General features: G+C 42.7%; 1 protein-coding gene across 1 annotated transcript in view; it reads right to left on the reverse strand.

Annotated features, from left to right (window-relative positions):
• Positions 1-7,787: 7,787 nt before the first annotated feature.
• Positions 7,788-12,759, reverse strand: part of LOC139029145 ((E3-independent) E2 ubiquitin-conjugating enzyme-like) — a 31,932-nt gene continuing 26,960 nt past the window's right edge. The window contains exon 11 of the mRNA XM_070448420.1: positions 7,788-7,950. Within this exon, the coding sequence (XP_070304521.1) occupies positions 7,788-7,950 (163 nt within the window). The remainder of the gene's footprint in view (positions 7,951-12,759) is intronic.

Consider the following 12,759-nt stretch of genomic DNA (forward strand, 5'->3'; position numbering starts at 1 on the left):
CAGTCCTACAGCCTAGTTTTGTCACTACTGTTCAGTCGTGTAGTCAGGAGCCACAAAGAGGGACTTAGGAAAATTGCAATTGTCTCAGAGACATGAGAGAGGGTTACCTCTGCATCACCATCTGAAGAGAGAGGATATCCCCTCACACCATCTGAAGAGAGAGGTTATTACCTCCTCATCATGCTATCTGAAGAGACAGGATTACCTCCTCATCACTATCTGAAGAGACAGGATTACCTCCTCATCACACTATCTGAAGAACAGGGATACCTCCTCATCACCTATCTGAAGAGACAGGATTACCCCTCATCACCATCTGCGAGAAGAACGGATACCTCCTCAGTCCACTAGTCTGAAGAGAGCAGGATACCTCAATTCCCACCAATTTATTCTGGAAAGAGAGAGGATTAACTCCTCATACTATCTAAAGAAGAGGATGCATTACCTTCTCATCACTATCTGAAGAGACAGGATTACCTCCCCATCACTTCACCATCTGAAGAGAGAGGATTACCTCCTGCATCACCATCACTATCTGAAGAGACATGATTACCCCTCATCACTATTCACCACCTGAAGAGAGAGGATTACCTCCTCAGCACATCACATACCGAAGAGACAGGATTACCTCCTCATCACCATTACTATCTGAAGAGACAGGATTACCTCCTCGTCACTATCTGAAGAGACAGGATTACCTCCTCATCAATATCTTAAGAGACAGATTACCTCCTCATCACTATCATCTGAAGAGAGAGGATTACATCTCATCACTATCTGAAGAGACAGGATTACCTCCTCATCATATCTGAAGAGACAGGATTACTCCTCATCATCATTACTATCCGAAGAGACAGGATTACCTCCTCATCACTATCACCATCTGAAGAGAGAGGATTACCTCCTCATCACCATTACTATCTGAAGAGGGAGGATTACCTCCTCATCACCATCACTATCTGAAGAGACAGGATTACCTCCTCATCACTATCTGAAGAGACAGGATTACCTCCTCATCACATTACTATCTGAAGAGAGAGGATTACCTCCTCATCACTATCACCATCTGAAGAGAGAGGATTACCTCCTCATCACTATCACCATCTGAAGAGAGAGGATTACCTCCTCATCACTATCACCATCTGAAGAAGAGGATTACCTCCTCATTACTATCACTATCTGAAGAGAGAGGATTACCTCCTCATCACTATCTGAAGAGACAGGATTACCTCCTCATCACTATCTGAAGAGAGAGGATTACCTCCTCATCACATCTTAAGAGACAGGATTACCTTCCTCATCACTATCTGAAGAGAGAGGATTACCTCCTCATCACTATCTGAAGAGAGAGGATTACCTCCTCACTCACCTATCTGAAGGACAGGATTACCTCCTCATCAACCATTACTATCTGAAAGAGAGGATTACCTCCCATCACATTACTATGTGAAGAGACAGGATTGCCTCCTCATCACTATCTGAGAAACAGGATTACCTCCTCATCACTATCTGAAGAGACAGGATTACCTCCTCATCACTATCACCATCTTGAGAGAGAGGATTACCTCCTCATCACTATCACTATCTTGAAGAGAGAGATTACCTCCTCATCAACTATCTGAAGAGACAGGATTACCTCCTCATCACTATCTGAAGAGAGAGAGGATTACCTCATCATCACTATCACCATCTGAAGAGACAGGATTACCTCCTCATCACCATTACTATCTGAAGAAGAGGAATACCTCCTCATCACCATTACTATTGAAGAGACAGGATAACCTCCTCATCACTATCTGAAGAGACAGGATTACCTCCTCATCACTATCTGAAGAGACAGGATTACCTCCTCATCACTATCACCATATCTGAAGAGAGAGGATTACCTCCTCATCCCATTACTATCTGAAGAGAGAGATTACCTCCTCATCACTATCTGAAGAGAGAGGATTACCTCCTCATCACTATCTGAAGAGAGGATTACCTCCTCATCACTATCTGAAGAGACAGGATTACCTCCTCATCACCATTTACTATCTGAAGAGACAGGATTACCTCCTCATCACCTTACTATCTGAAGAACAGGATACCTCCTCATCACCATTACTATATGAAGAGACAGGATTACCTCCTCATCACTATCACTATCTGATGAGAGAGGATTACCTCCTCATCACCATCACTATTTGAAGAGAGAGGATTACCTCATCACTATCTGAAGAGAGAGTTTACCTCCTCATCACTATCTGAAGAGACAGGATTACCTCGTCATTACTATCCGAAGAGACAGGATTACCTCCTCATCACCATCACTATCTGAAGAGACAGGATTACCTCGTCATCACTATCTGAAGAGAGAGGATACCTCCTCATCACTATCTGAAGAGACAGGATTACCTCGTCATCACTTATCTGAAGAGACAGGATTACCTCGTCATTACTATCCGAAGAGCAGGAAAACTTAAGGAAAGCTTTGACTATGTACAGACTCAGTGAGCATAGCCTTGCTATTGAGAAAGGCCACCGTAGGCAGACATGGCTCTCAAGAGAAGACAGGCTATGTGCACACTGCCCACAAAATGAGGTGGAAACTGAGCTGCACTTCCTAACCTCCTGCCAAATGTATGACCATATTAGAGACACATATTTCCCTCAGATTACACAGATCCACAAAGAATTCAAAAAGAAACTCAATTTTGATAAACTCCCATATCTACTGGGTGAAATACCACAGTGTGACTGTTACGTTCTGACCTTAGTTCCTTTTTTATGTCTTTGTGTTAGTTTGGTCAGGGCGTGAGTTGGGGTGGGCAGTCTATGTTCTTTTTCTATGTTGTTGTATTTCTGTGTTTGGCCTGGTGTGGTTCTCAATCAGAGGCAGCTGTCCATCGTCGTCTCTGATTGAGAATCATACTTAGGTAGCCTGTTTTCCCACTATGGGTTGTAGGTAGTTGTTTTCTGTGTCTGTGTTTTTCCATACAGAACTGTTTCAGTCTCGTTCATTTCTCTTGTTGTTTTGTCATTCAGTGTTCAGTTGCATTTCATTAAAATGGACACTTACCACGCTGCACATTGGTCCGATCTTTCATACTCGTCATCAGCAAGATGTGACCTGTTGCCACAAGAAAAGGTCAACCAGTGAAGAACAAACACCATTTTAAATACAACCCATATTTATCTTTATTTATTTTTCCTTTTGTACTTTAACTATCTGCACATCGGTACAACACAACACTGTGTATATATATATATATAATATGACATTTCCAATGTCTTTATTCTTTTGGAGATGTTGTGAGTGTGATGTTTACTGTTCATTTTTATTGTTTATTTCACTTTTGTTTATTATCTCCTTCACTTGCTTTGGAAATGTTAACTCATATTTCCCGTGCCAATAAAGATATTTGAATTGAATTGAAATTGAATTGAATTGTATTTTATTAATAGTATGTGGATAGAAACGCATGCATCAAAACTCCCAAAAACTCCAGCGGCTCGAGAGTAACGTTCTGATCTGAACACAAAGTGGCTGACTGACACCGCTATAAAACGGGACCGAGTTGAACGGAGATTTTCTGTTTGAAATCCGCGCAAGATATGAGGACCGTCGGCGGCTCTTTGACTTTCTTTCAGAGGGAAAATAATAGAGGCACCGGTGCCGTTTGAGATAGAAGTGATATGGCGATAAGACGCCAAGCGGTTAAGAGGTCTTTTACGAGTTCTTTATGGATGGATTCTGAATGTGGTTAGTCTGATGCAGTGGAACATGTAGTTTATCAGCTCTGTGTCAACTTCCATRCGTYTTTTAATGATGATTGCGGCTTTCATTCCGGAATCTGTTCCATATTTCAATTCACCACAAACTATCACCAGTTTCCTGCTCTTGTTTCCGTTGTGGTTTTATCAGCAGAAAGACACAGAGAACCGAGCAGGGAGGTTGTCCTGCTACAGCCTGTCGGAGTGACGAGTAGCTGGCTGGGATTGTTAGTTCAGAAGACTAGTGATCCTACAGCGGCAGCAGGACGAGGCAGTGGCAGAGCAGCAGCAGCATCATACAATAATCAAAGTTGGAATGAAACGATATATTTTTTTAGTCATGATGCGGCACGCAAAGCGGGGATGCCAGCCAGGCGTGGCTTGCTTTTGAATATCCATTATGTATATAACCAGCCTGTCCGTCTGATAAACACACTAATCTAAGTGATGAGTAGTAAAGGACACGTCATTAAATAAAGGAACCGATTTACCGAAGAGGAGGAGGAGGTGAATTACGCATTACGCCGGGTAGCATACCTTCGTGGCTTTTTGCGCATGGGATTTGACTTCCTATGTTGAACGGTAAACCTCCTTGATTCAACGGACATTTTAATTGCATTAACAGATCCCGTCAGTTGTGCGCCATGGCGGAGGTTGGGGGCTTTCTAGGGACACTCGACTTGGATTTACAGAGTTTCCCCGCACTAGGAAGTGCGCCCTTGGCAGAGGCGCCAGCGGGGTTACTGGATGAGAGGCTGGGACAGATCGAGGGGAGGTTACAGCGGGGCTCGCTGACAGATTTCGAGCACCTTAAAGGGATTCTGCGGCGGAGGCAGCTGTACTGTCGAACCGGTTTCCAGCTGGAGATATTCCCCAACGGGACCGTGTACGGGACAAGACAGGACCACAGCAGATTCGGTGAGCGTCCAACAGTTGCATGTGAACTTGGTGTGGGTTTGTGCGCGCAGTGTTTTACCGGTTAAATATGACACATCTTCGTGTACCGGTATAATGTTAGGTTAAATAACACATCTTCTGTTACCGGTAAATATAACACATCTTTCTGTTACCGGTTAAATATAACACAATCTTCTGTTACCGGTTAAATATAACACATCTTCTTTGTTACCGGTTACGTTAAATATAACACATCTTCTGTTACGGGTTAAATATTGAACACATCTTCTTGTTACCGGTTAAATATAACACATCTTCTAGTTCCGGTTAAATATAACACATTCTTCTGGTTACCGGTTAATCATTTAACACATTTCTGTTACCGGTTAATATAACAATCTTCTTGTTACCGGTTAAATATGACACTCTTTCTGTTACCGGGTTAAAATATAACACATCTTCTGTTACCGCGGTTAATATGACACATCTTTTTGTTACGGTTAAATGTTACCGGTTAAAATATAACACATCTTGTTACCGCGTAAATATGAACATCTTTTGTACGGTTAAATGTACGGGGTTAAATATGCACAATCTTTTGTTACCGGGTTAAATGTTACCGGTTAAATATAACACATCTTCTGTTACCGGTTAATATGAACAACATCTTCTGTTACCGGTTAAATATAACACATCTTCTGTTACGCGTATAGTTAAATATGCACATCTTCTGTTTACCGGTTTAAATGTTACCGGTTTAAATATGACACATCTTCTGTTACGGTTTGGTTAAATATAAACACATCTTCTGTTTACGGTTAATGTTACGGTAAATATGACAACATCTTCTGTATACCGTTAAATAAACACATCTTCTGTTACGGGTTAATATAACACTTCTGTTACCGGTTAAAATATGAACACACTTCTGTTTACCGGTTAAATATGACACAATTCTTTGTTTCCGGTTAAATAATTTATAACACATCTTCTGTTACCGGTTAATAGTAACCACATCTTTCTGTACCGGTTAAATTATGACACATTTCTGTACGGTTAAATATGACACATCTTCTGTTAACCGGTTAAATGTTACCGGGTGTTAAATATAACACATCTTCTGTTTACCGGTTAAATATAACACATCTTCTGTTACCCGGTTAAATATTACCCGTTAAATATACACATCTTCTGTTACCAGGTTAATAAAACAATCTTCTGTTTTACCCGTTAAATATTAACACATCTTCTGTTACCGGTTAAATATAACACATCTTTCTGTTACCGGTTAAAATTGTTACCAGTTAAATATAACACATCTTCTGTTACCGGTTAAATGTTACCAGTTAAATATAACACATCTTCTGTTACCGGGAATGACAGAAAAAAGGCTGCTCTATAATAATATATATAATATAATAAATAAATAATATAATAAAATAACTCATCTCAACTCCTTGTGAACAAGAAACCCGGCAAATAAAATAACCAGGTGTCAATGTAAAAGTTGTTGCAGAAGATGTTTCTCTTGGTCTGGTNCACACACACACACACACACACACACACACACACACACACACACACACACACACACACACACACAGAAAGACAGAGCTGAAGTTACATTTTGTGCCTCAGGTTGCATAGCTACAATAGTCATTTACAACATCAGCAAAGTCTAGTGTATTTCTGATCAATTTGATATGTGCTTTTCTTTCAAAAACAAGGACATTTCTAAGTGACCCCAAACTTTTGAACGGTAGTGTATATTTTTTGCTAAACCGCTTATAAAAGCTGATAGTATTTCGACTGAAATGTCTAACATGCTAATTGCTAACCCGTTAGCTATCATTTTTACAACACCAATAATCACAAAACATTGGAGATAACGCTGTTGAATATGCAGATAATACGGGTTCAATGATACACACACACACAGTACAATATATTCGGGAAAGTATTCAGACCCTTTGACTTATTCAATATTTTGTTAGGGTACAACCTTATTCTAAAATGTATTAAATTGTTTTTCCCCTCGTCAATCTACACACAATACCCCATAATGACAAAGGAAAATCAGGTTGAGAAATGTTAGCAAAAAAATCTAATAAACTGAAATATCACATTTGCATAGGTATTCAGACCCTTTAAAACAGTACTTTGTTATAGCACCTTTGGCAGCGACTAAAGCATAGAGTCTTTTTGGGTATGACGCAACAAGAACATTCAGAGGCTTGTCCCGAAGCCACTCCTGCGTTGTCTTGGCTGTGTGCTTAAGGTCGTTGTCCTATAGTCTGAGGAACCGAGCGCTCTGGAGCAGGTTTTCATCAAGGATCTCTGTACTTTGCTCCTTTCATCTTTGCCTCGATCCTGACCAGTCTCCCAGTCCCTGCCGCTGAAAAACATCCTCACTGCATGATGCTGCCACCACGCTTCACTGTAGGGATGGTGCCAGGTTTCCTACAGACGTGATGCTTGGCATTCAGGCCAACAAGTTCAATCTTCATTTTATCAGACCAGAGAATCTTGTTTCTCGTGGTCAGAGTCTTTAGGTGCCTTTTGGCAAACTCCAATAGAACGGAGTAAAGTACAATGAGATCCTTGATGAAAACCTGCACCAGAGCGCTCAGGACAGACGGGGGTGAAGGTTCACCTTCCAACAGGACAACGCAGAAGTGGCTTCAGGACAAGCCTCAATGTCCTTGAGTGGCCCAGCCAGAGCCTGAAAATAGCTGTGCAGCAACGCTCCCCATCCAACCTGACAGATTGAGAGGATCTGCAGAGAAGAATGAGAGGAACTCCCCAAATACAAATGTGCCAAGCCTGTAGCATCATATCCAAGAAGACGAGGCTGTAATCGCTGCCAAAGGTGCATCAACAAAGTACTGAGTAAAGGGTGTGAATAATTATGGAAACGTGATATTTCAGTTTTAAAAAATGTATACATTTGCAAAAATGTCTAAAAACCAGTTTTTGCTTTGCCATTATGGGTTATTGTGTGTGGACTGATAAGGGGGGGGGGGGGACGAATCCATTTTAGAATAAGGCTGTAACGTAACAAAATGTGGAAAAAAGGTCTGATTAATTTCCGAATGCACTGTACAAGGCCTGAAGACGAGTGTGAAGAGCGCTAGCTACTTACGTCGTTTGTCGACAACAAAGTCTCCGGGGCAGAACTCGTGGTTGTCCAGGTGCTGGATGGGGATGAGGTCATTGGAGCGGATGAGGGTCTCCATACGGCCGTCCTTCCAGAGGACGTCGGCCGAGGTCTTGGTGGACACCACCTCTACCGCCACCCTGACGGTAAAAAACAGGGAGACGGTAGATAATAGAACCAGTGACTTAGTAACTAGTACTGGAATTTGTGTCTTCACTGACAAGGCACTTCACAAACAACTATTTCAGCAAGACGTTCTGGTTAAGAGTGGAAAATGCCTACAGGTTATAGAATGTAATGTTAAACTGAGCCAATCAAAGATATCGCAGGGTGAGTGGAGCCTGATCTCCTCTGTCACGGTCTCCCTCCACCCATTACATTTACATTTACATTTAAGTCATTTAGCAGACGCTCTTATCCAGAGCGACTTACAAATAATATAAACTCAGCAAAAAAAGAAAAGTCCTCTCACTGTCAACTGCGTTTATTTTCAGCAAACTTAACATGTGTAAATACAGTTGAAGTCAGAAGTTTACATACACCTTAGCCAAATACTGACAATTCCTGACATTTAATCCTCGTAAAAATTCGCTTTATTAAGTCAGTTAGGATCACCACTTTATTTTAAGAATGTGAAATGTCAGAAAAATAGTAGAGAGAATGATTTTTCAGCTTTTATTTCTTTCATCACATTCCCAGTGGGTCAGAAGTTTACATATACTAATTGAGTGTTTGGTAGCATTGCCTTTAAATTGTTTAACTTGGGTCAAACGTTTCAGGTAGCCTTCCACAAGCTTCCCAAAACAAGTTGGGTGAATTTTGGCCCATTCCTCCTGACAGAGCTGGTGTAACTGAGTCAGGTTTGTAGGCCTCTTTGCTCGCACACGCTTTTTCAGTTCTGCCCACAAATTTTCTATGGGATTGAGGTCAGGGCTTTGTGATGGCCACTCCAATACCTCGACTTTGTTGTCCTTAAGCCATTTTGCCACAACTTTGGAAGTATGCTTGGGGTCATTGTCCATTTGGAAGACCCATTTGCGTTCAAGCTTGAACTTCCTGACTGATGTCCTGAGATGATGCTTCAATATATCCACAATTTTCCTGCCTCATGATGCCATCTATTTTGAAAAGTGCACCAGTCTCTCCTGCAGAAAAGCACCCCCACAACATGCTGTCGCCACCTCCGTGCTTCACGGTTGGGATGGTGTTCTTCAGCTTGCAAGCCTCCCCCTTTTTCCTCCAAACATAACGATGGTAAAGATGGTCATCAGTGGCTTCTTCCTTGCTAAACAGCCTTTCAGGTTGTTGATATAGGACAAATTATTACTGTAGATATAGATACTTTTGTACCCGTTTCCTCCAGCATCTTCACAAGGTCCTTTGCTGCTGTTCTGAGATTGATTTGCACTTTTCGCACCAAAGTACGTTCATCTCTAGGAGACAGAACGCGTCTCCTTCCTGAGCGGTATGACGGCTGCGTGGACCCATGGTGTTTATGCTTGCGTACTATTGTTTATACAGCTGAACATGGTACCTTCAGGCATTTGGAAATTGTTCCCAAGGATGAACCAGACTTGGAGGTCTACAATTTTTTCTGAGGTCCTGGCTGATTTCTTTTGATTTTCCCATGTCGTCAAGCAAAGAGGCACTGAGTTTGAAGGTAGGCCTTGAAATACATCCACAGGTACACCTCCAATTGACTCAAATTATGTCAATTAGCCTATCAGAAGCTTCTAAAGTCATGACATCATTTTCTGGAATTTTCCAAGCTGTTTAAAGGCACAGTCAACTTAGTGTATGTAAAATTCTGACCCACTGGAATTGTGATACAGCGAATTACAAGTGAAATAATCTGTCTGTAAACAATTGTTGGAAAAATGACTTGTCCTACCGACTTGCCAAAACTATAGTTTGTTAACAAGAAATTTGTGGAGTGGTTGAAAAACGAGTTTTAATGACTCCAACCTAAGTGTATGTAAACTTCCGACTTCAACTGTATTTGTATGAACATAAAAAGATTCAACTGAGAAAAACTGAACAAGTTCCACAGACATGTGACTAACGGAAATGGAATAATGTGTCCCTGAACAAAAGGGGTCAAAATCAAAGTAACAGTATCTGGTGTGGCCACCAGCTGCATTAAGTACTGCAGTGCATCTCCTCCTCATGGCTGCACCAGATTTGTCAGTTCTTGCTGTGAGATGTTACCCCACACTTCCACCAAGGCACCTGCAAGTTCCCGACATTTCTGGGGGGAATGGTCATAGTTCTCACCCTCCGATCCAACAGGTCCCAGACGTGATCAATGGGATTGAGATCCAGGCTCTTTGCTGGCGATGGCAGAACACTGACATTCCTGTCTTGCAGGAAATCACGCACAGAACGAGCAGTATGGCTGGTGGTATTGTCATGCTGGAGGGTCAAGTCAGAATGAGCCTGCAGGAAGGTACCACATGAGGGAGGAGGACGTCTCTGTAACGCACAGCGTTGAGATTGCCTGCAATGACAACAAGTTCAATCCGATGATGCTGTGACACAAGCCCCAGACCATGACGGACCCTCCACCTCCAAATCGATCCCGCTCCACAGTAGAGGCCTCGGTGTAACGCTCATTCCTTCGACAATAAACACGAATCCGACCATCACCCCTGGTGAGACAAAACCGCGGCTCGTCAGTGAAGAGCACTTTTTGCCAGTCCTGTCTGGTCAGCGACGGTGGGTTTGTGCCACCTGCCTTACAACAGGCCTACAAGCCCTCAGTCCAGCCTCTCTCAGCCTATTGCGGACAGTCTGAGCACTGATGGAGGGATTTTGCATTCCTGGTGTAACTCGGGCAGTTGTTGCCATCCTGTACCTGTCCTGCAGGTGTGATGTTCGGATGTACCGATCCTGTGCAGGTGTTTTTACCACTGCGAGGACGATCATCCGTCCTGTCAGCTGTCCGTCCTGTCTCAGGCATTTATTGCCCTGGCCACATCTGCAGTCCTCATGCCTCCTTGCAGCATGCCTAAGGCACATTCACGCAGATGAGCAGGGACCCTGGGCGTTTTTCAGAGTCAGTAGAAAGGCCTATTTAGTGTCCTAAACTTTCATAACTGACATTAATTGCCTACCCTCTGTAAGCTGTTAGTGACTGTTCCATAGGTACATGTTCATTAATTGTTTATGGTTAATTGAACAAGCATGGGAAACAGTGTTTAAACCCTTTACAATGAAGATCTGTGAAGTTATTTGATTTTCTACGAATTATCTTTGAAAGACAGGGTCCTGAAAAGGGGACGTTTATTTTATTTTTTGCTGAGTTTGCATCTCATGTCGTGTCTTTTCTTTAAATCAATCCCCCACTAGAATTCAGCCACTTTCCCCTTGCTCTGCCTCTTAACTTCAGTCACTACCTCCCCCTTGCCGTTTTATTCCCCCAATCAATCTTCCTCTCGCTCTCCCTCCCGCAACTCAATCTCAGCTTTTTTCTCCCCCTTGATCTCCCTTGCTCTTTTACCCTCAGTCTCCCTCTCCATCACCCTTTCCCCCCCTCTCTCGCTCCGTCTGTCTCTTTCAATCAGAGGACCTGGATGTTATCTGGGCACACCTAAGCACATGCTACATGATTTATCAGCTGTCAGCTATATTTAACCACCAGATGTGATCTACAAGGCAGTTTAAAAGGAGGGAAATCACAGCCTTGGGCAGCATATTACCTGTATAATGCACTACTTTTAACCAAGGCTCTGGTCAAAATTAGTACACTATATAGGGAAGGGGTTGCCATTTCAGATGTGCAGCCTTGGAAAACCTGCCGCGTTCGAATGGCGCCTGGTAGAATTTAAAGTACTTGAATTCTGCAATGTCTTGAGAAAAGGTTACATTGACCCAAACTTCATCCTATTTGGAAAGGTCAAACTAATGGTGCAGAGCTGGGCCTAATTGTGGGTACCGGTGTGATTTTTACAACATAGGAACTTAACTATTTAGTTTTTAGTCAAAGGACCACAAAGAGAGCAAGTGTGGTAGCGAGCGTATTCATTTTCACATTGCAACAATAATACTAGGTTTATGCAAGTATAACCTTTGGATTGTTATATGTACTAGATTCAAATTGGTACTAGGAAAAGTACTGGATTGGCACTAGATTGGTACTATATAGTGGTGCTAGACTGGTTCAAGATTTGAAGACAAGGCCAGGTCACACCGTCACTGGCAGCAGCCACACAGCCTAATAACAACAACCCGGGTCATTAGCAGACATCTGCTCTGAGAAATCAGCCTGAAATCGATCGCCGTAGTTAGTATCAAGCCATCAGAAAGTTCGTAAGGAGAGGACATTTTCTGGGAGACAAGATGTTGGATCGATGAACACTGGTCCGTTCGGCTGGGGGAGTGGGTGTAAGTTGATCGGCTCTGTGTGTAAGCGTCCCAAATGGAAGTGGCACCCTATTCCCCATGCAGTGCTCTATTTTTGACAAAAGTAGTGTACTACATAGGGAGTAGGGTGCCATTTCGGGTGCAGCCCCTGTCTCTGGCCTAAGACAGAGGATAATGATGTGATTGTATATCTGTACAAGGCTGGGAGAGGCATGATGTGCCCTTGAGCAAGGCACTTCACCCTCATTTTCTCCAGGTGCGCCGTACTGCTGTGGCTGACCATGTAAAACAACACTTTTCACTGCACCTATCCGGTGAATGTGACCATAATAAATAAGTGACACTGGGTTCAAGGATGCAGCATTTTTGCCAGCGGGAAGCCGAATTCTTGCCAGCAAGCTATTGATCATCCTTTACACGTGCCAAGGAGAGAAGGAGATGGCCAGGGAGGGGCCATCTCCTGAATGGAGAGAGAAAAAGGGAGGGGGAGGAATTGCAAGGAATTGCAAGAGAGGAAGGAATTGCAGAAGTTCAGAAAGAAAGGGAGTGCGGGAGGGAGAGAAAGCAGAAGAGGGGAGAGGACTAAA

The sequence above is a fragment of the Salvelinus sp. IW2-2015 genome, linkage group LG1, assembly GCF_002910315.2.
Source record: "Salvelinus sp. IW2-2015 linkage group LG1, ASM291031v2, whole genome shotgun sequence".
NCBI classification, from domain to species: Eukaryota; Metazoa; Chordata; class Actinopteri; order Salmoniformes; family Salmonidae; genus Salvelinus; species Salvelinus sp. IW2-2015.